The sequence below is a fragment of the Planococcus citri genome, chromosome 4 (genome assembly GCF_950023065.1).
Source record: "Planococcus citri chromosome 4, ihPlaCitr1.1, whole genome shotgun sequence".
NCBI classification, from domain to species: domain Eukaryota; kingdom Metazoa; phylum Arthropoda; class Insecta; order Hemiptera; family Pseudococcidae; genus Planococcus; species Planococcus citri.
The window spans coordinates 59,418,713-59,446,227 of record NC_088680.1 but is presented as its reverse complement, the minus strand read 5'-3'; the positions used below and the strand labels follow the sequence as shown (position 1 = coordinate 59,446,227).

Here is a 27,515-nt window from a genome sequence, read left to right as displayed (position 1 = left end):
TATCGTATTTCAATATTACTGAGCTCGCCTTAAATCCAGGCATGCCTTTTGTCACTGTTTGGGAGGGGGAGAGACTGTCAAAAGGGATACAAATTTTGGCTTTTCAGTCATATACAGGGTGCGGCAGCTTTAGGTTACCATTTTGGTAACACTGTTGTGGTCTCTTCCACGTGTCTGAGAAAAAAAATGAATACATGGTTGGAAAGAGGATAAAATGCCATTTTAAAAAAGTTCATTTGATTTTAAAAATTACATCTGCACAATGTTTACCAGTACCTTTTACAAAAGTTGTCGTTTTTCAACACTTTAAAACATTCTCCAAAATTGGTTTTTCAATTGCGGCACATTCAGCACAAATTCTTTCTTTCAAATCTTCCAAATCATGAACTTTGGTTAAATATACTTTTTTTCTTAAGATGTCACCAAAGAAAAAAGCCACAGGCGTTACGAGATCCGGTGACCTCATTGGCCAAGGAATGGAGCCGTTTTTTGAGATGATTCTGTTCCCAAACATCTTCTCCAGAAGTTGAATTGTCCTTGATCCTTGAACAGGGGTGTGCAGTGGCCACATCTTGTTGAAAATAAGAAGTAGACAATATTAGTTTTCTATGAAGAGCAGATGGGGCCACTGCGCACTCGTTCAAGGATCAAGGACAATTCAACTTTTGAAGAAGATGTTTGGGAACCGAATCATCTCAAAAAACGGCTCCATTCTTTGGCCACTGAGGTCACCGGATCTCGCAATGCCTGTGGCTTTTTTCTTTGGTGACATCTTAAGAAAAAAAGTATATTTAACCAAAGTTCATGATTTGGAAGATTTGAAAGAAAGAATTTGTGCTGAATGTCCGCAATTGACAAACCAATTTTGGAGAATGTTTTAAAGTGTTGAAAAACGACAACTTTTGTAAAAGGTACTGGAAACATTGTTTAGATATTATTTTTAAAACAAAATAAACTTTTTTAAAATGGCATTTTCTCCTCTTTCCAACCATGTATTTATTTTTTTTCTACGACACGCGGATGATACAATAACAGTGTTGCCAAAATGATAACCTAAAGCTGCCGCACCCTGTAGCTTTTAAATTACCCAGAAAGTTTAAGAAATGTGCGAACAAGGACATCAACAAATTTATCATGGGAAGTCTTCTCTAAGTCGTCATGGAGGCGGGGGGGGGGAATTATAACGTACTGAAAATATTTAGTGCCATTGGAAAATTTTTCATTATCTCGATAAATGATGTAAAAAATTTTAAATGATTTGCCAAAATATTCCAAAAAGGGGTGAAGGAGGAAATTAATCATGACCCAATTTTGATTCCAAAATTCTTTAAAAATACCTACTCAAAAAATATAGATATTCGTCGAAATGTTTGAATTTTTTGAATAATTTTAACTCACTAGAGAGGGGTTGTACGACAATTCTTCAGAAATTCCAAAAATCACGACTCAATTTTAGGCTCAAAGCTCTTTAGAAATGCTCAAAAATATTTTCATTTGAAATTTCAAATTGAAATTTAATTTTGTGGTCCCATTATTTTTTTCAAAACAAGATTAAAATAATCGAACTACAAAATTAAGATCTTCAAAATGAATTAGGGCACCTGTAATGGGGGAAAGAAGGCATTAATCGAAAAACTATCGATAAATTCGGACTCGGCGACCCAAAAAACCTAATAAACGACACGTCACAAGGGATTATAAGATTTTTTTCATCTTCATGGCCAAATTTGGGGAGGGGGAGTAGGGGTCAGATTCAAAAACTGAGTGAATATTCGAACTAGGCATCCCCTAAAACCCAACAAACGATATGTCACGCAGTATTATTATTATTATTTTGTTCAATACTTAAAATAAAATGGGATACCTGTGTGGGGGTTGGGAAGCTTGGGTCGAAAAATAAATGATAAATTCGGACTCAGAGGGTCAGATTGGAGAAAATAAGTCGATATTTGAACTCGGAATCTCCAAAACCCAAGCAAACGATATGTCACACGATACTATCTGTTATTTTCAACGTGGTCAAAATCCCCCCTCCACCCTTTTTTGGAATAAGGACCCATCACTTCGTGTTTTTTACTTTACGCCATTTCATTCTTTTACAGATAATTAAGGGTTCGCTCAGGGGCTGAATTGAAGTGATTTCTCAACATTTATCGAGATAGTGAGAAATTTTCTAATATACCATAATATTTTCAGCACACTACCTCCCCCCCTCCCCCTCCATAGCCTCTTGCAAGGTTCGTATTCGATTTTTTCCAAAAAAAATAAAAATAAAGTAATTTTAGTACAACCAAAAAAGTTATTACAAGACGTTAGCAAACCATTTTTAAAATATTTAAAAAATTATCACAAAAAATCCAGAACATTTTATGATTTTACATATTTTAAAAATGCTTTAAAAATTACTTTTTGGCGATTACTGTCAAAAAAAATGATATTTTCTCCTTTTTCCATACTTTTGTTAAAAAAATGAGGCAATTTCGCAACCATTTGATGATGAAGCGAAACTTTTTGGAAAGTTTTTCATGCAAGTGAGAATTTAAAAAAAGAGATTTTGACTATATAATTCCATTCAGCAAAATGCTGAGCTTTTATTGGTAATTTTTGGCAAAAAAAGCTACAGCAAAAGAACGAGACTTATTGGTAATTTTTTATATTTCCAGGTAAAAAAGTGAAATTTTTCAGCAATTTGCAGAAAGCATAATTTTTTGTCAACTTTTGGCAAAAAGCAACATTTTTTGGAGATTAGTTACTGGTAAAAAAAAAAAGTGAGACGTTTTTGCAAATTAAAAAAAAATAGGTTGGCAAAAAGAGAATCTTTGAAAATTTTAGCAAAAAGGCAAGACTTTTTGACAATAGTTGGTCCACAAGGCAAGACTTTTTGACGGTTTTTGAAAAAAAAAAAAACATTTTTAGCAATTTTTGAGGATACAACACTTTTTGACAATATTGACCAAAACCGATCTTTTTAGCTATTTTTGGCAAAATTTGGCCACAAGATGAGATTATTTGGATTTTTTTTCTTGAAAAATTCAACAATTTCAAGTAATTTTTAGAAAAAAAACTAAAAAGTAAGACTATAGGGAAATTTTTGCATTTTAGGTAAAAAGCAAACTTTATTTGGTCATTTGATAAAAATTGAAGCTTTATCACAACTTTTTGATAGAAAAAAGCGTATTGTTTGGAAAATGTTGGCAAAAAGCGAGACGTTGACAATTTTGATTGTGCCTTCAAAGTCGATTAGGCTGATTTAATTATTCTTTTAGTGTTCTTCTTGGTATAGCAATTGTCAAAAATTACGTTTTTCCAAACGCTTGTACCTCCCCTTTAACGAGACCCAAAGATTTGTAATCACAAAAAACAGTTTTTTTGCTGCTCCACATTCCACAACTTTTGTTAGAATTTTAAAAAAATATTCAAATACCAATTTTAATAACACTAAAATGTAGACATTTTCAACACCCACCCCCTCCCCAAAAAACTGCGAACAAATAATATAAAGATTCCATTTCTTGTTTTGTCTTTTTGAGGGGAGGGGGGAGGTAGATACCTCAAATGGTTTTTCTATACATATTTGGATATTTTTACAATAAAAATTGGCAATTAATACGAGTAAATTCTTTTTTTTCTTTCAAGCAGTCTCTGATCTGGATCATCTATCATGGGCAAGGAATAGGTGAACCACAAAATGTAGGTACGTATCTGGAGTAAAATCAGAGTAAGAGACGCCTATAGTAGATCGAGTATCTAATAAAATAAATTGTTAGGTTTTTAGTCATCTCGAATTGAAATCTCGGTGTTTATTATCTAATCGTTTCAGTACACGCGGTAGTTCGGTTATACACACACACAGTTCAATTATTCTAATATGATGACACATACGACGCATTTAAAAGACTGCTGAGCTTCCAATGGAGAAAATCTTATATCGTTACAGTTTTGTTTTTACGTATAAAAGACGTGTTGATAATTTAAAATACAAATTTTTAGTAACCCTGGATGCGGACTTGGCATAATATTGTCCATGGGATTCAGTATAATAATTTTAACCTTTAACGATTAATTTGATTTTTCATTATTATTATGAACGAGTAAATAAAATAAAACTTCGAATTAGTTATACTGTTGGTACATAGTTTAGTGTTTTCCTTATTTTATTATAGAACAGTGTTGTTTGTTTTTATGTTGGACGAGGAAGAGAAATGAATCATTTAGGTGAGTAAGTGTTTGAATACATTATGTAGTTTTAAAAAATAAAAATATGCAGTACCTATTTACTCGAATACAAATAACTCGTTGTATGGGAAACTGATATTTCTTTCTCAATAAATTAATTCATGATATTGTTTATTTTATCTAGGAATTTTATTATCGTTTGGACTTCTTGTAACTTCTGGGTACTGCGGTTTCATCAAATTTGGCCCATGTCTTATTGGATGGAAAGAGACGTGTCCTGATTCGCACATCAATTTTTACCTATTTACAAAGTAATTATCGTTTTTCAACTTACATTGCATAGAATGAATCACTCAATCACAATCACAAGTGGGTGATAACTTAGATTTAAAATTAAGGGAAAAAAATCAAAAACACCATAAGGCTTACGTTCAAATATAATTTTGTTTTTAAATAGGTAATTTTTTCAATATTTCTACAGGGTGGACAGAAATATCGGGTACCCCTAAAAAAGTTTTCTGCTAAATACTTCAGTTGGTCACAGTGAATGATAATAATGGTAGCACATGATTGGTTGTTAGACTGGAGAGATAACATTTCACCAATCATATGCATCTATTTCACGTTGCCAACCTATATTTTCAATGAAAAACTTTCTTAGGGGTACCCGATATTTCTGTCCACCCTGTACACTGTAGATAGGTACCTATATATTCCACAACTTACTCCGTGTTTATTTTTTCACACATACATAAAATTCTAAATATTTAAACCGATTTCATACAGGAATAATTCACTCAAACCACAAAAAGTTTTACCAGATAAAAATGATATTTTGAAATCGAATTATAATCCAGAGAAGTCGAACAAAATAATTATCCACGGATACAACAGCGATATGAACCTCTTCCAGTTGGTGAGAATGAAAAATGGTAAGTAAAGAGAAAATAATTATACCAAACCAGAGACATGGCATGGAATTCGTTCCATGCAAATTCAATTATTATTTATAATCACTCTGGGCAATGTTTACTTAAACCTGCTCAATCTCTACACGCGTATTTAAACGAAATATTTGAATAAGGTATTTGCTCGTTAATTAAAGTAAATCATTTTTTTTTTTTTTTGTAGAATACCTCGAACTCGATTATAACGTTTGGATGATCGACTGGGGAGAAATAGCTGCTGGACCTTGTTATCCGATAGTTGTGAGCAATTTGAATTATGTTGGGAAATGTATAGCTCAATTGGTGAATGAGATTTTATCCATCTCAAAAGCTCCTAAAGAGGTCTTCCATTTGTTAGGATTTAGCGTCGGAGCTCATTTGGCGGCGTATGTTGCAAATCACGTCAGACCTTATAAATTTTCCCGAATAACAGGTATGGGTATTGACTTATTGAGAATTTATTGTAGAAGCTGTTTCATTTAATAGATATAGTGTTGAATTACACGAGGTACCTAATGAGAAACGTGCTGAATCTTATCGTGTAACCAGCAATCAAAAATATGGCTGGAAATTGTAGATATCTAAAGTTATTACTTATTACTTAAACTAAATCAAAACAATGCTTTGTTCACATACCATGAATTAGTTCTTCGCTGAAGTACCTATTCAGGAACATGATTCCATTGAAAATGATGGGATTCTGATTCTGCTGATTGTGACATTCCGGCGGCGTAGAAATCACTTTACTAAGAAAAAATAACACGATAAGATAAGACACTCAAACGGAAGCATTCGATCGAACACATTTAGTTCACTGGAATTCACTTCACATCACTTCACTAGATACACTTCACAAGGATAAAATTAACGCAAAAATGACACATCAACACGAAGACGAAATTATTCGATTAAAACGCCAATTTATTGGTGAAATCCGCGCATTTTGAAACTAAAAATCACCATCACATAATAAGCATTATTCGTTCGATAAACAATTATCTAATGGTCACTTACTGAAACACTCCCGTATATTGCACAACTTTGTCACACAATTTTAATGCTTTAAATAGAATTATCCGATAAAAGGACAACTTTTAGAAAAAATTCGCACATTACACGAGAAGAATTAGTGGAATTGAATAAGAAACACTCGAGCAAGAAAAGACAATAGACGAGCGGATTGCGAAATGCGAGTAAACAAAGATGGATACTGGTTGCTTCTGGAACAAAAATAAACTGATAAGGAAGGACAAAAGATAACATTTGGCATTTTTGATTTTAGCGATGGAGTGGGGGTATCTGTACCTGCAGGGGTATTGAATTGACACATGACATTGAGTAAGAGTTATTGACATTGATCTTCTTTAAAATTTCGTTTTCGTTCTTTGGGAATGGACTGAATGGAGAAAAGTACTACCTACAGGGTGCCCAGAAATATCGAGTACCCCTAAAAAAAATTTGTTTTTCATTAAAAGTATAAATTGGCAACATGAAATAGATGCATATGATTGGTGGAATGTTATCTCTCCAGTCCAACAACCAATAATCATGTGCTATCATTATTATCATTCGTGACCTACCAAAGTACCTATTTAGTAGAAAACTTTTTTAGGGGTACTCGATATTTCTGGCCTTCTGGGCACCCTGTATCTTGTACCTACCTAGTACCTACATTAAGTATAAACGATAACAATATTTGCAAAATTCAACTTGAAAGTTGAAAGCATAGAAAGTAATAGCATAAGTTGACAATTGATAAAACTAACAAGACGATCGGTTCAATTTCTTGATACCTACCTATTCAAAAATTGCAAATTTTTATTTTCAGTGCATTGGGAGTGAGACTGAGTGATTCGAAAGATCAATGATCTGATCAGTGTATGTGCTTGTGCTTACTAAACTGTACCTCTTTGAGATGATCCAGAAGTTAATTTATTACATTCTCAATTTCTGACTCTGTATAAATAATTATAGTTTTTTAACTCTTTTTTTTGCCAAATTTTGTTGATTTCAGGCTTGGATCCAGCGTTACCATTATTTACAACTCCTTTGAAAGATGGAAAACTAGATAAAAGTGACGCCGAATTCGTCGATGTTCTCCATACGGATGCCTTGAAGGAAGGAAAAGTTGAAACTTGTGGTCATGTAGATTTCTATGTAAACGGTGGAATAGAACAGCCAGGATGTAAAACTAGTAGTATTATTGGTAAGAATATGACATTCTTTATCTTTTTAAATTCTGACAAGCAAAAAGGAAGACTTTAATGCAATTAATTGTGACGGAAAAAACATAACTTTTGGATTTAGGTGAAAAAAACTGCGACTTTCCTTTTCCAGCAAATTTGACAAAGAAAGCTTTTTTTTTGTAAATAGGTAATTTTGATGAAAAAACTGAGTTTTCTTTGTTGGAAAATTTGACAACAAACAGGACCCTTCTACTGTTTTGACTGGGATTTTTTGCAATTTTCAGGCAAAAGTAAAATTTTTGGTACCTAGGTAATTTTATTTCAATGAACAGCTGATTACTTTCTGCAATTCTGACAACACAGGCAGCTTTTTTGTGACGAAAAAGCAAGACTTCCAGAAAATCTTGACCAAACAGAAAGGGGTTTTTTGCAATTTTGGTTAAAAAACAACTTGAACTTTTGGAAATTTTGATTTTTTTTTTTAAACAGATATTTCTACCAGTTTTGACAAAAAATTCATCTTACCTACAATAAATTTCTATAGAAAATTACCCTATGTCTTATCTTAGTTAGGTTTTTTTGCACTACCTATTTTGACAAATAGTGAGATTTCTTGTAAATTTTGATTTAAAAAAAGCGCATTTTTTGCAATTATTTGGAGGGTTTGTCACAATAGCAAATTTTTTGGCGACCAAAAAGAATAGCTTAAAAGCAAAACTGTTTGAAAATTTTGAGCAAAAAATTTTTTTTGTAATTTTGATGAAAAACACACTTAGGTATTGCCTTTTTGACATTTTATTTTTGCAATTTTTACAAGAACGTAGGATTTTTTTAAATTTTGGAAAAAAAGTATTATATAAAAGTAAAACTTTTTGATTATTTTGATAAAAATGTGATTTTTGTTTGCAATTCTGTGTTTTTGTCAAAATGAAGAAACCAAGACTTTAGGTACAGAAATTTTGGCCAAAAGTACCTACTCAAGTGTTTTTCTACAGCATGATTTTTTGGAATTTTTAATGAAAAAGAGCCCATGTTATTTTGATAATTCTGACAACAATCAAATTGTTCATGGCAATTTGGAAAATGAGTAGGTTTTTCTGAAGTTTTTACAAAAAAACAATACTTTTCAATAAATTTTAGTAAAAAAAAAAAAGCAAACCTGGATTTTTGGCAGTTTTTTTACATCATTTAACACCTTTTTAAAGCATTTTTCGGTGATCTGCTTCTACCATACTAGTTGATAGATGAAAAAATCAAGTACATACATACGTAAACGTACCTACGTATACATTTTACTCGTACCTACCTATTACCTACTTAAAAGGGACCCATCCATTTTGCCGTGTGTTGAATCAGCCTCTTCAAATTCAAATACTGTATATTTGAATTTCAGACCTATTTCCAATCACATTCGTGCAATATATGCTCAAAATAATTATGTCAATTTTCAGATACCAGTCGATGTAATCACTACAGATCTGCGGCGTATTTTGCTGAATCTATTACTTCAAATGTTGGCTTCTATGGTTGGTTCTGCGATGGATTTTTTCATTATTTATTTAACAAGTGCCCTCCTAAAACACCTGACATATTGATGGGAGAATACGTCAACAGAAAGTAAGTTCCTCTTGATGGATTACTTTCGAGAAATATTACTAGATGGGTAATTCTCAAAAAAAGGTAAAAATCGTGTACATGGCAAATTTCTCAAAGGTTTTAGCATGAAATTTTTTATTTTTTTTTTTTGGTCCATTCAAGGATCATCCCCCACACATTTCACATATGGTATTGAGATTTTTAGCCCCTCCTTTCATTGGTGTACATTCGATTTTATACCCCAAATGTCCTTCGACTTGGCTGTCACACGCCATGTTTTTGAAAATGAATGCTATAAAGTGTCATGAACTTCATTTTTTTGGGAAAAAATTGACACATTCTCAATATCATAGAACACGAAGGTCCATTATTGTGCAAATTGCAATTGGAATAAGTCCATAGGAAGCTCACATTTTACATTTGAAAACTGTCACACACTTTTTGCGCAAATTTTAGAGCAATTTTCAATTATTTTCGGTAGCTTCCCAATCCAACATTTTTTTCTGGCGAGTGGCTGCACTGGCTCACTGTCCTCATAAAAATGTTACCCCGCAATGTTATTTTCAAAACCTACGCAATGGCTCGTTCTGATCGTACTTGTCTCTGAAAATATGATATTTCGCAAAATCGGTGTCCTTCGGCTTGCCTTTTTATTTACCCTGATGAACCCGCCAAAAACGATAATTGAGAAAGGGAAGTTATTTTACGTGATAAGTACACATTTATTACGTGTTAAAAATCGAATAATGTCCAGTAGGTAAGGCTAGAAATGAAAAAAACGTTGAGATTGTCCTTCGACTTGTCCAGCGCCCATTTGTCCTTCGACTTGGCCAAATTTCAGACAGCTGTACTTTTATCGCGCTAGTCAACATATTACACGATAATACAAGCAAAATTTGATATTTTCTCCCTCCCCACACTTCACCTCTACCCCTACCAAAAAAATAAGTCCAGATTCGAACTCTGCGGCCTGAAAAACATAAATCGACATATTACACGATAATGTAAGCAAAATTTGACATTTTCCCCCTCCCCACGCCTCATGCTCCACCTCTACATGAAAAATAACTCCAGATTCGAATTCTACGACCTCGAAAACATATCAATCGACGTATTACACATCGATGAGGGTCGAATCCTAATTATCGCTGTTTTAGGGGGGCCGGGGTCCACAGTGGGGGGGATTGAATTGAGGCCAACACTAGAAAAGGGATCTGGGACACCTATACAAATGATTCCCACTTGAAATTTTCCAAAAAAAGGATTTTTATTTTTCAAAATTATGCACATCAAAATTGACCTTTTTTTGGAGAATTACCCAGGTATAGATTTTCAAATAAGAATTTTTTTCACACAGGGTAACAGGTTCCTATATCCTGCATACAGCTGATAAACCACCGTATGCTATGGGACGAAATTTTTCAAGTGCTCAATCAAATGCTAGTTTTCCATCTCCGTCGAATATTCCTTCAGAGAGCACAGTGGCGTTGGAGCAATTTTCGAATAGCGTTGTTGTAAATGAAGCTTTTAATGCGGCTGAAGTTTCACTAGCTGCTTCTGGAGAAAATGTGACTTTTTTGGATGTTCTTTAAGTGAAGCGTACTTACGTGTATTTTTTAAAATAATTTTATACAGAGATATTGAACCACATAAACCATTATTTTAGCCAGTTAGCATTGTATAGGTACATTGATATATTTATCAGGGATTGGATTTCGTAATTTCAGGATGCGAAAAATGTGTTTTATGTACTTACCTACAGATGTTACGTAGACTTTAGCTGTCCAAAGAAGTAGAGAAAAAATTCAAATCTTTTTACTACCTACATATTTAATTTAGTGCATACAAAATTATCACTGCTGTCGAAGATTTAAAAAGTGACAAATTTTTCATTATTTTCGAGTTCAATGTTTGAGATGAGATGCGCAATTTTTTGAAATGTTGAGTCATGAAAATCAAAAATGTTATTTTTTCATTTTAGGTTCCTACAAATACAACTGCCTTACTCAACTTTGAAAGATTTTTTCGTTTGGGTTTTGATTTTGAAGGATGAGTGATTACTGATTATTTTTAAGGTGAAAGACTGAAAGATGATTCTTTCATTTCATTTTATTTCATCTATAAATTATTCCTGTTACAGTACTTAACTGTTTATCTGTCGTCGATGGCTAAATAAAAACATAGGTACCTACGTTCGGAATCGATTTTAGTACAGTTTTATGGCATACTTAATTCCCATTCAGCAAGCTACAGGTGACGTGAAATCACCACAGAACTGCAGTCTGTTTATAAAATTACTTCAGTTTTCCTCAGAGTCGTCTAAAAAATGAACTTATTTCGAATTTAAAAATTCATATTCGAATGTACGATGACATCGGCAGAGATTAAACAATTCCCCATAGTTCCTTCATTACGTATGATGTGGATTTAGGATAGAGAAACGCAACCAGAAAATCAAGAAGGAGAACGTAGCAACAGCATTTTACCACCGAAGACCGAAGAGAAGAATACTGAAAATAAAACTAGTACTCGGAGCGGGAATCCATTGCCTTTTTCCATTCACAGATGGGCGACAATGAAATTCACAGAAAAACGTTTTATCATGGAATCAATTTGTGCAAAAGTTGCATTGAAAAATACCACCACTTTGATAAGAAAATCTTAAAAGCTCTTTTTTTCGTAACATTGAAATCAAAATGATCTAAAAGTGTATTCAAACGATTTCTGTAGTTTAATTAAAGTTCACAAAATACTCAAAATATCTGTAAAACTATTTAAAAATAATTTTCATAAAAATATCCTCATCACAAAAAAATGTGCTCGAGTGACTTTTCGTATTCGACAGTTGGTAACATTTATTGCTTACTATTAATCATTATCATTTATATCAACGAACTTCGAATTCCGAAACCGTTTTCTGAAAAGTTTGCTATGTATTTCAGTGTTACATTATTTTTGTCTAATTCTTTACGTTACAAAGTTGTTAAATAATCGTGAATTAATCCTACGCATAATGTAGTCATCGAATCTTACTTTCGAGAAGAGAAGCTACACGCGAAAATATGAGTTTTTATATAAATTCGACTTATTTTTCATGCAGAAGCCATCTACGATAAAACCAAAAATTAGAGTGTTTCATGTGTAAGTATGATTATTCTGCCGATTTATAATATCTAAACTATCGTACTGCTTCTTCTCGCTAATACTTGTACAATGTTCTAATCATAATTTCACTGTGGAAGGTAATTAATTGACGAATTTCGAGCCTTGGTTCGAAAAGGGAACGGTACACGTATTTTGGTAAAAATTGCAATTTACGCGTTAGGAATTATGAAACTGATATGTTTTGTTAATTTTCGGTATCTGTGTGCTTTCGTATAATCTCGTGATTAGTAATTCGTTCGATGTTTTCTGTTTAGGTTTTAATTTTTATTGTGTCATAGAAAAAAAATGCAATCATCTACCGATGTCGGTGTTCATCAGCCAGTCGGAAAAACTGAGAGTGAAACTGTTAGTTTAATTCGTATTATTGGTGAAATTACTCGGATTCTGTACGATTAATGTATCGTTTGTGTATTTTTTTCCTTTAGACGTTACCTTTATCTTCTGTACAAACAACAACTGCGCCATATTTGCAGACCTCAACTAACGCTTCTAGTACTACTAATGTTGCTTTGAATCAAGCTTCCATTAAACAAGGTATGTATAATTACAAGACGCGTCACTTTTACTGTGCAATATAAGATGTTTATCAATGTGAACGAGTACGTCACTCATGCTACCTATTGTGTTTCTATTTCAGTTAATTTATCAGCTAGACCTGACAAACCTGCGAATGGTAACTCGATCTCACAAAATAATCGTTTCGTACCTGCTTCAACATGTGTTACAACTTACCATATCCCTAGAGGTAAGAATTGAATCGTTGCTTAGACCTGTATGTGGGTATTTACTCGGGAATTTGTGTTTAGGAACAGCAACTGTAGCAAATATAGCAGGACCACGAGGTTCATTAGCTACCCCTATCGTGCGTACAACTCCTGTTTCGCATGTTCAAGCCTCGACAACATTGGCTGGAAGTACACCATCGGCGTAAGTTATCTTATATTGTAATGTTATCAGTTCGTCAGAGTGTGATAATGTGAGGTAATTTCAAATTGATAGGTTCATCCCTGCGTTAAGTAGGCCTGTAACTACATGGGTGGTTCCGAATACCACATCTTCGGCGATACTGCAGAAAGCAGGCACTTTGAATGTCATTCCTAGCACCACTTACGTTAAGCCACCGAGTACAATGACAGGTAGATTGGAAAAATTAATTAATTTGGGTAGTAAGTGCCTATGTATTAATAATGTTACGTTTTTATTCAACAGTTACCAGTCGAATTGCTACTCCTATTGCGAGCAAAACGTCGGATACTGCCATTAAACCAATAATACTTCAAAATACGCCTAAACAGCTGATAACGCAAGCAACAAATCAAGTATATTTTCACACCAATCTGCCTACTCTGTGTAATAATAAATTATTGGTCTTTAATTAATATTCGTTATTTAGTTACAGGACAGAAACACAGGTGGTATGTTGAAGACCAATGTCGGTATGGTGACCATAAGAGGATCAACAATTACACCTGGCTTGCAGCCTCAAGCAAAAGTCACCCATGTAGCTCAAAGTAGTCAACCTCCTCGATTAACTGTATCGACGGTATCGATGCCTCTGCTAGTACCAACTGCAGCAGCAGTAGTTAGAAAACCACAAACATTAGCTCCAAAGGTACACTGCAGTACGATTTCAACGTACATATAATATGTTTTTAATACTATTAGAACGTATTAATGATTAATTGTTTGTAAACAATAGATAATAGCACAATCAGCAAGGGCACCATTTACTGTACAATCTATTCCAGTCAGCGTTAGCCATACTGTTTCTGCTCTAACGATGAACAAGAAAACTGGTACGATTTTATTCTCAATATTAAAAACAATCAAAATAATTATTCTCTTAATGAATAAAAAAAATCATTTTTCTAGCTGGAATCACGGTCGGAAATAATCAAACGACTGTCGCTGGTCAAAATACAACTACCATGGTTCGTTCTACTCCGACGATGGTCGCATCTAACTCGATGATAGCCAAAGTATACCCGACAAATACAGAAATCAGAGCAACTGCGCCTACCGGAAATTTATTAATACAAACGACTCCTAAACCTTCAAGTACGTTATGATGTTTTGATGAAACGATCAAATTCAGGGGATAGAGTGTGATTTTTAATGATGTGTTTTAGGTACTGTGATGAGTAATTCGACAGTTACTGCATTTACCGCGCCGTCGACGACTTTTATGTACGAACCTGAAAATTTTCAAGTTAAAAGAACGCTTGTTTCATCATCGTGTACTGCTTTCACCTCATCTGTTACTCCATTAACTACGACTATGTCGATACCTCGACATTTCAGTAAGTTTTTGTGTAGAGGAATATCCCTATAATGAGGGAATATTACAGTTCGACGATTTTGATAGAGATAAAGTTTGGTTCGCTGAAAGAGAATGTCGTTCTGAGCTGGGTATTGAATTTTGAGCTGTAGGAGTTGTTTTTTTGATTTTTTACGAATTTTTGGAAATGGCAGAAGTAGCCTATTGGTATAATTTTTTTAAAAAAATAGTAAATATGTTGGAAAAAAATTGAAACTCGGTAGAGAGATACTGAATTTGACCACCTGAATCGATCGAGTCGATCTGGGACCTTCAGCAAAAGCTGACTTTTCTGCAGCAATTTCAAATCGTTCCAAAACGTGTTGAAATCAACTTTACCTGCCCCTGAGTCTTGCCATAATTGAGAGGAGAAATCGACGTTGGGTTATAGTTAAAGTTTTGGATAATGGGTTGCAAAAATTTTGTATTTTTTTTTTTTTTTTTTTTTTTTCATTATTTTAGATTTTCCAACAACTTGTAAAAAAAAAATACACGATTCAACTCGTGACGAACGATTTGGGATTCACCTTCACTAATCAGGAAATTAATCCAAGGAGTATATTTTTGAAAAATCAGGAGAAATTTTGAAACATTTTTTACAAAAATTAAAAATTTTGATTTTTTTAAAATTTGAAATTGTTTATTTTTTTGAAAAAAAACACTTTTGAACTCGTGACTTTTAAAAAGTTGATTACAACACTTTCTGGAGCGATTTGAAATTACTGCAGAAAAATCAACTTTTGCTGGAGGCTTCAGAAGGGGGAGAAGGGTTCACTTTAGAAAAATATAAGTTCTGAGAAATTTTTTGCAAAGCATCATTTTTAGAATTTCTCAAAATTTGAAATTTGAGATTTTCCTCATTAAATTTGTAAAAAAATACACTTTCTAACTTGTGATCTCGGGTTCGCGATTAACTTGGCCTGATCGATTTTAAATGTCTAAATTATGACCTGATTTAGTTTTCAGCTGCCAGAATTAATTAGAACGCTTTCTGGAGTAATTTGAAATTTCTGGAGAAAAGTCAGATTTTGTTAGAGGTTCTAGATTGGACTAAAAGTGGTGAAAATCGATTTGGAGGGTTCACTTTAGGGGAATAGAATAAGTTTTGAGATTTTTTTGCTAAAATTGAGGATTTTAGAATTTTTTTAAATTTGAGGTTTTTTAACTTTTTGAAAAAAATACACGTTTCAACTCGTCCCTCAGATTTGGGATTCACCTGCCTTAATCGATTCGGAATATTGAATTTATGACAGGATTAAATTTTCAACTGCAGAAGTTGATTACAACGCCTTCTGGAGCGATTTGAAATTGCTGGAGAAAAGACAACTTTTGCTGGAGGTTTCAGATGGACTAAAAAATGATGAAAATCGATTCAGCGAGTAAACTTTAGGAAAGCAGAAGACGTTTTGAGAATTTTTTTGCATAAATTGAGGATTTTGGAAGTTTTTCAAAATTTGAGGTTTTTCAACTTGTAAAAAAATGGACTTTGGAACTCGTCTCCTAAAATTGGTAATTCGCCTGCTTTAATCGATTCGGAATATTGAACTCATAATAGAAATGGAATTTTTAGCTTCAGAAGTTTATTACAACGCCTTCTGGAACAGTTTAAAATTGCTGGAGAAAAGTCAATTTTTGCTGGAGGCTCCGGATTGGCTTGAAAATCGTAGAACTCGATTCTGGGCATTGACTTTAGAGATATAGAAGAAATTTTAGCAATTTTTTAATAAAGATGTAAGATTTTAAAATTTTCTCAAAATTTGATTTTTCGGGATTTTTTAAATTTTGAAGAAAAAAAATTTTCAACTAGTGACCTCAGATTAGCGATTCAACTGTCCTAATCTATTCGGAATATCAAACTTGAGACAGAATTAAATTTTCAGCAGCTGAAGTTGATCATAACGGTTCCTGGAACAATTTGAAATGACTGGAGAAAAGTCAACTTTTGTTGAAATCTCCAGGTCGGCTTGGAAATGGTGGCAATCGATTAAGAGAGTCGATTTTAGCATCTAATCCGAGTTCAAGATCTTTATCTGTATATTCTCTCTTTTTGTAAAAATTAATTCACCAATGTAAGCTCAAAATGTGGTTCTGAGTAGTGGGTAAAATGCTCTTTCAGCGAGCCCAGTTTCATTTCAATTGGAATTCACTCGAAAGTGTCCTTTGTTGGTAAACTATGAAAACTCAAAATAACCAATGATTATTTTTACAGATGTTGTATCAAATTCTAATCCTATCCCTCGTTTGAATCCAATTATGGTGGTAGAACCTCCTCGAGTTGCTGCTTCTACGGCGCCTACGTCACCAAATGCTGTTCAACCATCTACTGTGACAATTCAGTCGTATGTTATTCCACAAGGTGGGTGGTATTGGATAAATAATCTTGCAAAATTAACCCTAAAAATTGACTTAATATTTACCTCCATTATCAACAGGTCCTTCGGTGGCTCCTGCGCCTGTACCTGTACCCGTACCTGTGCCTGTATCTGTACCTCTATCTGTGCCTGTACCTGTACCTACGTTACAACCTCAAGCTCCATCTGCTCCTCAGTCAAGAGTAGTGTCCCCAGTGCCGCAGCAAACTACCAGTATGAAATCGAACGCGTCACCAAGACCGAGTATATTGCGAAAACGTGACATCGACGGGTACGTATTGATTCATTTTCAAACCAATAAACTTCCCAATACCTTATCTAATCGAAAAAAATTGCAATTCACAGATCGTTAGCTAAAGCTCAACGCAACTTAACGCCGCTACTTAATTCTGTGCCTACGTCTTCAACGGTACCGTCACCTCCTCCTTCACCTCACATGGCAGATATCGGTGGAGGTCAATCGTCCAACAGTTCGTCGACCTTATCAGCCACTTCATCGCCTGGTATTCCGAACATTGATCCAGAATCACCTACCCCTAAACCAGAACGAGTCTTGATGATCGCCAATTGCGACGAAGAGCAGCTGAGGACTTCGTCTTTGGTTGAAATGAGTCCTAGAAAGAAACCTAGAAAACAGCAATTGTATGGAAATCAATTTTTCAAGATTAATTCTATAACCTGTGTATGAGTTTAATGAGAATTTTCTCGTTTGGTGTTTTGCAGAGGGGGAAATTTAACGAATGAACCGAAACTGGAAGATGATATGGAGTTCATATCGGATGATAAAATTAAAAAAGAGAGCAGAGGTGAGTGATTCAACTATCCTGAAGACAGAATTCCTCGTCCGGATATTTCTAACTCTTGTGTTTTGTCAATAGATACCGACCCAGTGCCTGTTAATCAAGAATCTCATAAAGCCTCTTCTTCGTCGTCGTCTTCGTCGAAAAAACCCAACATTTCAATACTCAGTGGTTATAATCATGGTTGGAAATCGAGGCATCATCACTTTCTACGTTACAACGATGTGAAATATAAAGAAGAAAAGAAACCAGCTGTTAACGATATCGCCAATCAGAAATACGTCACTCAAAAAATCAACGGATGGAAGATTTACCATCTGAGTGCTCAAATGGAGAACTTGGTGTGTAATTTTATTCGAATTTATTCACCTGTCTGTAACAAGAACCAACACGAAATGATTCATATTTTTTATTCTTGCAGCATGATATCGAAATCGAAGTCGTCGACAAATTTTCATCATTACTAAAGTTATTCAAAAGTCACACCGAAAATGATGAAAATAAGAGCTTAAATCGTACCAATGAATTATTCATGGTTTGTTTTCACGATTTTAGTTATATTTTCATAACGATTTGAGTAATCTAATCATTAAATTTATTCGCAGGGTAACATGCAACGTAGCAAAGTAGTATCGGATCAATTAAAAGAAGCTAAAACGCAAATGATGAAAGTTTTCAACCATAAAAAACACGTTAGCGATATCATAAATAAATACGCCAGTAAACGAACGATCAAGAAAAAAGGACGGTATTAAAGACAATGTGAATTGTGCGAGAAATTCATTTCATTGACGGATAATCAAATGTTGACGAAACATAGTATTTTTATAACCCTTTTCATAAGTTTCTAGTTCCTATCATGATGAATTCTTTTAACTAATGAAAAGGAGAGAAAAAAATAATGACATTCTTCCTTGTTTTTAACGTTATTTTGTATTATACAATGTATATTATTGTAGATCTCTGTAATTAATATTTTTATTTTATTTCCTCGTAAGAAGTTTTATTACTACGATGTATATTCATCTTGTAAAAAAAAGAAAGTTATTTAAATCACCCTTGGCCGTTTTTACGCGGATTCTTTTTTTTTTTTCAATAAAAAATTGTAATTTAATATTTGTCAGAAATGTTATTTATTTAGATTTGAAGAGATCTCTTTTGTAAGTTCACTTCGAAAAGGAAATAAACGTTGTGTTTTCTTCATTTCTTCAAATAACCGGATATATTTCTCGATGAATTTACTCTCAGGATCATTTCCTTTTAGACAAGTAATGAAAATAATGTTTTGTTTGGTATAGAAGCATTTATTTTATAAATACATTCAACGACGAAATTAATATACATATTAACATTGACGATCAACTAAGCGTAAACCCCCTGTGCCGGAGCAGGAAGGCTTGGGAAATCAAGTTCGTACACTTCATCTCCGTAGTCGCTGATATTTCTATAAGCACGAGTAAAATCTTTAATGTATAAATCCAAAGTATGCAATTTGACTCCTAAATCAGCTATGGTTGGTAAATCTTTATCCAGAATATCGGATGTATTTTCCTAGAGGAAAAAAAGTGAACATATTTAGCGTTCAATACCAAATAGAATAAGTATAACATTGATTGCCCACTTACTCGTTCGAATCTCTCGAGGTGCATGCCTATAGCAGGTTTGACGAGATAGAAGGTATTCCTGATGTGTAAGTAGGCCAGAAATGAGAGACTCAGTCGAGAATCAAGAATTTCGTAACCACTTTCGGGTAATTTCAGCAAAATTCCCATTATATATCCGGCTAATTCGTTCAAATAGTAATGCTGCGGACTGTAAAACAAACACGTAGTGTTTTTAAATAATTCACTATATTATTCGTATACGAAATGAAAATCAACGACCTAAGCTTACCCAACGAATTGATAGGTTTTACCATTGACTTGTTCTTTGGGTCGAGTAACCAGTTCGAATAATCCTTCGTTAAAATCATTGACGGAAATTGGCGCTTTGATCGTATTCACGCCTCCTTCGTGAAGATGTAATTTTCGGAAAAAATAACGTTCTCTACGACAATAATAACTGCAAAAAAATAGAACAATGTTCGAAAATTATACCCCCTTGATCGTTAATCGTTTACGTAGAAGAAATATCAAATACTAACTAAAGAAACCGATCACATTCGCCGTAAACGTCAGCAGGTCTTACGATAATAGCATCGGGAAATTCTTCTCGAACAGCTTGCTCTCCGGCGTATTTTGATTTGAGAAAACGAGAACCTCCAGGCACCAATATTTTCTAAAATATTCCATCAAAGATTACAATGCAATGGTACCCTCGGAGCACACGAGCTATGTTGAATTTACCTTCGGATTAGGCGATGCTCCCATCGCAGAAATATGTATCAATTTCTTCACACCCATTTCACGACATATCCTAGCGACACGACGAGCTCCATCGATATGAACTTCTTCCAATTTAAAATTCATACTGTCGCAATCTTGACCGATCAAGTTGACCACAACATTCGAATGTCTGACTGCTGTCCTAATCGATTCTTCATCTCTTAAATGAAACGGTGTAAAATACATTTGACCCAAATCAGCGCATACTTTCAGCGGCGTGACATCGTAGGCAGAGCCACGATACGCTGCGATGATCTGAAATCATCACAAATTCGTCAATACTAAAGCCATAAGATGGGTGAGGAAAACCTCGACCTGGAGAGCCTTACTTGGGTTCCATTTCTACCCAGGCGATTAACGAGGCCTCTTCCGATGAGACCAGTGCAACCGAAAACCGTACAAATGGTACCGTTGAAACTGGATCGGTACCCGGTACCTCTTTTCAAAGCTGCTAAATCTGTATTCTCGATAATTCTATAACCTCCGACTTCTTTACTATAAGAGACGCTGGCGATGATGGAGAATCGTTTGCTTTCCAGCAGAGCAGGAGTACCTGATGAATTAAAATGGTTTAAGTGTGACTGAGAGCAAAGTGAGGTGAATGTGTTGGTGTTCGAATACTTACGAGAATTGACGCATTTTGAGATGGTAATACGGAGTGCCATTATAATATTCAAGATGAGGTTACTAATAACCTCGCAATTACCACATTATTGATGACTTTTAACGCAAAAGATGGGATAAATTCGAAAAATATTATCGTTTTTGATCGCTTATCAATGTCGAAAGGTAATATTTTCTCAGAAACGATTCGTGACAGCAAAAAATTAAAAATAAAATGCTCGTGACGTCATTTCAAATACAAAATTGTGTACAAAATATCACTAGACGTTAAAGTGCACTAGTTTTTTTTTCCGGTGCAAAAACTCGGAAGCCGTCGGGTATTGTCGGCGGTACTTCGTTCAACTTGTTCTATTTCTCTAGTGTGATAACTGATAACTCTCCAACTCTGTTCTGCTTTATAAAGGTGAAAATATAAAATAACATTATGTACTACATAATATGATTACTTATTCAGAATTTTCCATAATATTAATCGTTATATGGATCAATTATCATCATTTCAAGGTGTTTTTTTAATAAAGTTAAGCCTGATAGTGTTGATACATAAACATAACTATCGTTCATCAACTGAACTGATCATACTCCACGAAACATACTATGTACGCAAATTTGGTATATATGAGTTGAAAAACAATTGTCAAAAGCTCGGAAATACGTAATAATCTACTTAATTCAACTTGTTTACTGTTTTTTCATATTTTCTTTCTCAGTTCGCGGTGATTTTGCCAATAATCTTCGCCTCTGTACGTAGTGACAGTGGTTTTTCAATCCACATCAACTATCAAGTAAGTTCATACGAACATCATTAGTATTAGGCTTTAGTTTTGGATCAAGAAACCGAAAAATACTTGACATCAAAAATTTGAATTTGAAAAACTAGTGTCGGGAAGATTATCATCAAATAAAAATAATAAAATCATCACACTGACAAAACATTGGGAGCCTTCGGGAACTGGGAAGAACAGAAAGATGACGAACTGACGATCAAATGATAAATACAAGTTGAACGAAGTACCGCCGGCAATACCCGACGGCTTCCGAGTTTTTGCACCGGAAAAAAAAACTAGTGCACTTTAACGTCTAGTCAAAATACCGGGTGAAGATCCCAATTCAAGATGATGACGTCATGAAACCTTCTGTTCTTCCTGTCATGAATTCGTGATTTTAGACTTATCACTCGAATATTTTTCTTTTTTTTTAAAAAGTTTATCCAAGTTCAACTTTTATATTTCGTTCATAAAATCTTCAATTTCTGCCACATATATTCAATCTTAAATCCATTGAACTGATAAACGATTTCTTCATCTTGAGTGGAATGTGGAACCAGCCCTTCTAAAGTGAGTGTTTCAAAGTTCTAGTCAGGAAAATGGACGACTTACCGGTTGAAATCAAAGAGATGATAATATACTATTGCGATGGAGAAAGCCTCTTCAATCTCCAGCAAATTAATCAACACTGGAAAATACTAGTTGATAAAGAAGACGAAGTAATTTTTTCTCACATAATATATTTCAATAATATCTTCAAGAACCTCTTACGTTATGCCATTTTCGTTTGCTTACAGAGAAGAAATCTTTTCAAATCACGATTGAAAAGTGATATTGAGAAAAATACGCTGAAAGACGTGATCACGAAACTATATCCTAAGAAGAATTACCTCTATTCGAATCCTGATCTGTATAAATTCGTATTTTATGCAACCTTACGATGGAAGTATTTCAACAACAGTTGTTTCAAGATCAAAAAACTGCCTCATAAATTCTCAGTTATTATCGACTTGAAAACATCCGGTGAGGAAGATTTTACCTTTTGGTGTTTCTTCTTTCATGTCCTCTTTTTTTTACTCGTAGTTTTATTTCTTTTTAAAGGAAACACTATATTGGTTGGAGACAAATGTGGATTGTACGTGATTAAGTCGTTAAACGATCCATTGATTTTCTTCGGTATCGGACGTGTGAAAAATATAGAATTATTTTGTACCTCTTCCAAAGCTACTAGTAAGAATTTGGGAGTAATACTGTCATGTACTTTACTTCGTAGTTCTGTTCACATTGTGTACTTGATTGATGTTTTCCCCTCAGGTATAGATCACGAATATGACGAGGTGGACGTGATGACCGAAAACAACGTTCATCATTTCTTCAATTTGCAGAAAAATACGTTTTATAAAAAGACTCGCTTTCGCGAAAATAAGTGTATCAAGTGAGTTTACTTACAATTCTCATCATCGACAATTACTTTACTATGGGTTTTTGATTAATTATTTTGACTTTGCAGATACTGGATGGGAAAATCGATAGAATTGGACATGAAAAAATCCAACAGAGATCCTGTACTTAAGGCTGATTTTTATGAAAATTTTGTAAGTGAGTCAATCATGATTTATAATTTTATTGAATATTCTTTTCAACGTTACGAATTGTTACCCAGGTTATGATGGTTACCGAAAAGAACGTTATTCAATCCAAAAGTTCTAGTCTTTCCAAAGTACGCAAAACACCTTTCAATAGCCACGGTTGGAGAGTTTGGTTTTTATGGCATTCCAAACTAGTGATTTGTGCTAAAGGTAAAGTAATGAAAAAAAAAGTATCTAACCTTATTGAACAGATTTTAAATTGAATTTTCACTGTAATAGATGACAGTTTGGAAATTTTTTGCGATGGAGCCACGACAACGATAGATTATCACTTATTTCCACCAGTTTCGGCGATTTTTTATCACGCTGGGTGGCTTTTTTTAGGCAGCAGATACGGTATGTATTTTTATTTTGAAAGGGTATGAGTTGAAACTGTCTTTGACTGGGATTTTGGTTTTTGTGACGGTTTTCAGAGATTTCAAGCTGGCTCAGGCTGTTTTGAGCCAATTGTGAAGGTGAGAAGATTTCAGGGTAATGACCCTGAATTTTTTCAAATTTTTTTGACTCTAACAACGACCTTGAGAACTTTCAACATCATCGAAAAGCTTCGTTTCTTGTAATCTGGGTATCTAACAGGTAGTGAAAGTAGTGAATTTAGTCAAAAAGGCAGTGAAAAAATATAAAAATTTGAAGGAGCAACAAAAACCTTCAAGTCATTCTTTAAAAAGTTCATTTTTGATGAAATTTAAAAAAAAATTGTCCACATTTTTGTGAAAATTTCTCGTGAAAAATCGTTTATTTTTTGAGTGAGGGAGCGGGGAGGGGTTCGAGTGAAGAACTTTCTGAAAGTTAGGTTGAAAAAAGTAGTGATTTTTCAAAAGAAAAAAAAATGTTGTTAGATACCATGAAGTCTAATTTTTTCTGTGTTCAAAAAAATAGAACTTGAAAACCACGAATAAAAATCAAAACTCAGAAGGAAAAAAATCGTGGAAATGAATCGATTGAGAGATGAAACATACAAGTATAAACAAGTAGAGCTTTTTTTTCAAGTTTCATAAAAAAAATCAAAACTTTTTGGAAATTTTCAAGACAAAAGTACAGAAACCAGGATGCACAAAAGGGTATTTAGCTGTATAAAAGTCCTGCGTCTTGCTTTTCCTGCATCTATACCTACATTTGTATTGATTTTTTTTTTCAAAATTCTTCACTTTTTTGGTTCTCTATAAAAATTAGGAAAAAAATTAACTTTAATGAATTTTAATTCCATCTATTTGTTTTGTCTCCCTGAATCTTGTTTTTTCTTTTTTCAACAAATTTTCTGTTTCAATATGGAAATTTTTTTTGTCCATCAAATTCAAACTTGGATAAATTGTCGACCTCCCCCCCCCCCCCCCCCCCCCGGAGACTCAGAAATTTCGACTAATAAGTAATAATTCTGCTTCTCTGACTTGTTCTGTTAATTATCAAGTAGCAGTTCTTTTTCCCTGGAAAAATTTTTAAAAAAATTGCTTTCAATTTTTTCTCATTTTTGAAGTTTTTTTAGTGTGCGTAGCACACTATTGGTTTCGCTTTGAGAAATTGGAATTTCAATTACAATGAATGTTCTCTTAAGCTATCCAACCGTTTTTCATACCTATTGGACACCATTTGAGAATCATTAAGGCGGAGGGTATAGATTTATTTTCATTCAATTCGGATGGGTAATTGCTGAGTAATTGCAATTTTAGTTCATTATTTTAATGCATTAAATCCTAAAAAAAGGGAAAAGGGGACTTGTAGAACACCTGCCGCTCATTGTACCCTGCTATACCCCCAGTCTATTCCATCACCAGCTGTGTTTCATTGTACCCTGTTACACCCCCGGTCTGTTAGCTGTAAATTCCAAGTGGGAGTGGTTTGGTGGGGCGTTTACCAAACAAATATATTATTTTAATGCCCTAACCCTCTTAGTGAATTCGTGGCTGAGTGGTTAGGGCATGTAGGTAGGAATAGGAAATTTAGGGACCCAGGTTTCGAATCCCCGTGAGGTAACTGGTAAGTAGGTAGGTGACAGATTTTTCGTAGGAAAATTGTAGGTAAATGCTTTGGAGTTACCTATGGAGTACATGATAATGGGGGCAAAAATAATGCTGAGATTGAGTTATCAATTATGATATCATTTGCTAACTAAAAATTCATTTCATTAATTTTTTGTCTACCTATAGCCATAAGTATAGTAAGAATTACCTTGACATGAATAATTTTTAACATTATTACTTATAATTTAAAAATTACTTCAAAATGAGTAATTAAACTAATTTTTGTACAATTGAAACATGTAATTTTTATTATCATGATTTAGTAAAAAAAAAACAAAAATGATTTTTACTATTGGTACCTATAGCAAAATTTATTAAAATGATAATTTTTACTATACGATTACAGTAAAAGTTATTGAATGGGATCTGGTACTTAATTGTGCTAAATACCATTATTTAGTTTAATTTTTTTGTAAAAATTACCCATATTTTTTTCGTGTAATTTAGAGGCAATTCAAATTCTTAATATATTTTATAAGATTTAATTCTTAATTTAGAATAAAAAGCAAGTTCTGAAAATTGGTTTGAAAATTTATAAATTTGAAGACAATGGAAATTCTAAAAAAATAATATGAAAATTTGTATTTAGAGACGCTGAGAATTCCAAAAATTGATTAAAAGTTCTGTAAGTTGCAGATAATGTGAACTTGAAAATTATATGAAATACGTATTGTAATATTTATGAAGAAGATGAGAATTCTGAAAAATTGGAGGCAATGTAAATTCCAAAAATTGAGTAAACGTTTTACAATTTGTGGACAATATGAACTTGAAACTTGAATTTGAAATTTTTTAATTTAAAGACAATAAGAATTCTGAAAAATTATTCAAAATTTGACTATTTAGAGGCAATGTGAATTCTAAAAATTGATTGCAAATTTCCTAACTCAGCAGCAATGCAAAATTCTGAAAATTTATTGAAAACTTTATGAAATTGTAGCGATGGGGAATTCGGGAAACTGATTTGAAATTTTGTAAATTTTAAAACAATGCAAACTATGAAAAACAACTAGAAATTTCTTAATTTAGAAGCAATACAAGCTTATAAATTATTCTGAAATACCTATTGTAATTTGGAAAATATGAAAAAACTGAAAAACAATTATTATTTTGAAGCAGTGAGAGTTTCAAAAATTCTCATTACTGTGACATGGTTGATTCACTTATGCACTACCTAGATGTAATAACGGTTATAGCTGTAGAAAAGGCAGCTAGCTACGCACACTTTGCTGTCTAGTTTTTTTATAATTTTGATTGAAATTGGAAAATTCTTTGCATGCACATTTTCTTCCAATTTCATTTTTTTTTTTTTTTGAAAATTTTCCTGTGAAAAATCTGACGTTGTTAACTTTTTGTGTTTGAGGGTGGTGGGGGGGGGGTGGTCTAGTGGATAGCTTTCTGAAAATTTGATTAAAAAGAGGTAGTGAAAAAAGAAGTGAAAAAGTAGTGATTTTTTCAAAAATTATTCCGTTATATACCATGTTGTTGAAAATTGCTAAATATTGCTGCACCTTGCAAAAAGTTTCAAAAAGTCTCATGTTTTTCCAAAAAAAAATACCTTAAACTCCCAAAAGCTTCGCTTATTTAACAATTGTCAAAAATTGCCAAAAAGTTGCAAAATAGCTCGACTTTTTTGATAAAAATTTCAAATAATTTTCACGTCTCGTTTTTGATTACTTTTTGGTTATTTTTTCGAGCTTTTTTGGTTACTAAAGTCACATTTTTTTTTTAAATTAACCGTAAAAGTACTGAACAAGAAATAGTACAAAAATCAAAATCCACTCCAAAGACAGTTTCACTTCTCTAATTCTACTTACTATAGCCTTTAAATTAATATCAATTATTTTGCTCCTCCTAATACTAAACTTTCTCTATTTTGCAGGGATTTTATACGGTTACCAGCTCCATTTCGATGAAATCCTATCCCTCGATCTGCACAAACATCAAATTCGACTGCAAATCTGTGATAAAGCTATAGTAAAAGTCGATGTTATAGAAAATAAAACATTGTCATTGGTCGTAGCTTCTGACGAAGAATTATTTTTGATTCGTTGCGACGCTAAAAAAACTAAATAACTTTACGTGATTCTTTTTTGTTTCATTTTTTATTCCATTTCTAAGTTTAATTCGAAGTCTGAAAATATTCAACGTTATTTAATTGTTATAAAAATGTTGTTTGTGATGTTGATTTTTGTAATTTTTCTCTAGTATGTGTTATTTTCTATTCAACTTTTATTATTATAGATCCGTTAATTTTGTATATATGCATGTTTTTTCCCTAATTTAATCAAAAAGTAATCTAATTTGTTAATAAGGTCCGTTACAGGAGATCTATAGCATCTCTATATTTTGACGATTGCATTTATACCTATTCGTGTTCACTAAAATAACGTCGATGGTCATCGGTTTAGTTTCTGTTTACGTTTATTTTGTATTTACATAAGTGTAGGTACATCTTTCTTCAACCATGTGATATATAAGTTGGAGTAATAAACGATTTAAATGTACTCGCAA

General features: G+C 33.3%; 4 protein-coding genes across 5 annotated transcripts; 3 read left to right on the top strand and 1 right to left on the bottom strand.

Annotated features, from left to right (window-relative positions):
• The first annotated feature begins 3,829 nt into the window (after window positions 1-3,829).
• On the top strand, window positions 3,830-10,578 carry LOC135843346 (pancreatic triacylglycerol lipase-like). Its single transcript, XM_065361191.1, has 7 exons — window positions 3,830-4,215; window positions 4,361-4,487; window positions 4,963-5,108; window positions 5,308-5,556; window positions 7,138-7,329; window positions 8,761-8,926; window positions 10,263-10,578. The coding sequence occupies exons 1-7, from the start codon at window positions 4,203-4,205 to the stop codon at window positions 10,495-10,497; spliced, it is 1,128 nt and encodes a 375-aa protein (XP_065217263.1). The 5' UTR covers window positions 3,830-4,202; the 3' UTR covers window positions 10,498-10,578.
• Window positions 10,579-11,788: 1,210 nt separating this feature from the next.
• Sap130 (Sin3A-associated protein 130) lies at window positions 11,789-18,775 on the top strand. Its single transcript, XM_065361174.1, has 18 exons — window positions 11,789-12,046; window positions 12,325-12,415; window positions 12,496-12,604; window positions 12,708-12,815; window positions 12,877-12,997; window positions 13,070-13,206; window positions 13,280-13,389; window positions 13,464-13,682; window positions 13,770-13,866; window positions 13,943-14,128; window positions 14,200-14,370; window positions 16,597-16,743; window positions 16,820-17,030; window positions 17,105-17,401; window positions 17,483-17,565; window positions 17,638-17,900; window positions 17,981-18,094; window positions 18,165-18,775. Exons 2-18 carry the CDS (start codon window positions 12,356-12,358, stop codon window positions 18,312-18,314), a joined length of 2,583 nt encoding a protein of 860 aa, XP_065217246.1. The 5' UTR covers window positions 11,789-12,046; window positions 12,325-12,355; the 3' UTR covers window positions 18,315-18,775.
• Window positions 18,776-18,842: 67 nt separating this feature from the next.
• ND-39 (NADH:ubiquinone oxidoreductase subunit 39) lies at window positions 18,843-20,755 on the bottom strand. The gene is made up of 7 exons (XM_065361187.1): window positions 20,569-20,755; window positions 20,273-20,496; window positions 19,905-20,198; window positions 19,703-19,836; window positions 19,453-19,620; window positions 19,185-19,371; window positions 18,843-19,110 (listed from the first exon to the last, which is right to left on the bottom strand). Exons 1-7 carry the CDS (start codon window positions 20,606-20,608, stop codon window positions 18,922-18,924), a joined length of 1,236 nt encoding a protein of 411 aa, XP_065217259.1. The 5' UTR covers window positions 20,609-20,755; the 3' UTR covers window positions 18,843-18,921.
• Window positions 20,756-21,722: 967 nt separating this feature from the next.
• LOC135843344 (uncharacterized) lies at window positions 21,723-27,508 on the top strand. 2 transcript variants are annotated; one of them, XM_065361190.1, is made up of 9 exons: window positions 21,723-22,053; window positions 22,132-22,357; window positions 22,436-22,564; window positions 22,649-22,769; window positions 22,845-22,929; window positions 22,998-23,133; window positions 23,203-23,319; window positions 23,397-23,438; window positions 26,884-27,020. In XM_065361190.1, exons 1-8 carry the CDS (start codon window positions 21,934-21,936, stop codon window positions 23,423-23,425), a joined length of 963 nt encoding a protein of 320 aa, XP_065217262.1. In that variant the 5' UTR covers window positions 21,723-21,933; the 3' UTR covers window positions 23,426-23,438; window positions 26,884-27,020. The 2 variants fall into 2 exon arrangements, with proteins under 2 accessions (XP_065217262.1, XP_065217261.1); XM_065361189.1 differs by lacking the exon at window positions 23,397-23,438 and having other exon boundaries at window positions 21,724-22,053; window positions 26,884-27,508.
• The last annotated feature ends 7 nt before the right edge of the window (window positions 27,509-27,515 follow it).

Bases quoted from the DNA above. Each gene is read 5' to 3' on its own strand.
- Sap130 (XM_065361174.1), top strand. From the start codon at position 12,356: ATGCAATCATCTACCGATGTCGGTGTTCATCAGCCAGTCGGAAAAACT. The intron at 14,129-14,199 runs GTACGTTATGAT...GATGTGTTTTAG, and splicing joins AACGACTCCTAAACCTTCAA to GTACTGTGATGAGTAATTCG. The intron at 16,744-16,819 runs GTGGGTGGTATT...CATTATCAACAG, and splicing joins GTCGTATGTTATTCCACAAG to GTCCTTCGGTGGCTCCTGCG.
- ND-39 (XM_065361187.1), bottom strand. From the start codon at position 20,608: ATGGCACTCCGTATTACCATCTCAAAATGCGTCAATTCTC. The intron at 19,837-19,904 runs GTAAATTCAACA...GGAATATTTTAG, and splicing joins GAGCATCGCCTAATCCGAAG to AAAATATTGGTGCCTGGAGG. The intron at 19,372-19,452 runs GTAAGCTTAGGT...TTTGTTTTACAG, and splicing joins AAAACCTATCAATTCGTTGG to TCCGCAGCATTACTATTTGA.
- LOC135843344 (XM_065361189.1), top strand. From the start codon at position 21,934: ATGGACGACTTACCGGTTGAAATCAAAGAGATGATAATATACTATTGC. The intron at 23,134-23,202 runs GTAAAGTAATGA...TCACTGTAATAG, and splicing joins ACTAGTGATTTGTGCTAAAG to ATGACAGTTTGGAAATTTTT. The intron at 23,320-26,883 runs GTATGTATTTTT...TCTATTTTGCAG, and splicing joins TTTTTTAGGCAGCAGATACG to GGATTTTATACGGTTACCAG.
- LOC135843346 (XM_065361191.1), top strand. The intron at 4,488-4,962 runs GTAATTATCGTT...GATTTCATACAG, and splicing joins AATTTTTACCTATTTACAAA to GAATAATTCACTCAAACCAC. The intron at 7,330-8,760 runs GTAAGAATATGA...GTCAATTTTCAG, and splicing joins TAAAACTAGTAGTATTATTG to ATACCAGTCGATGTAATCAC.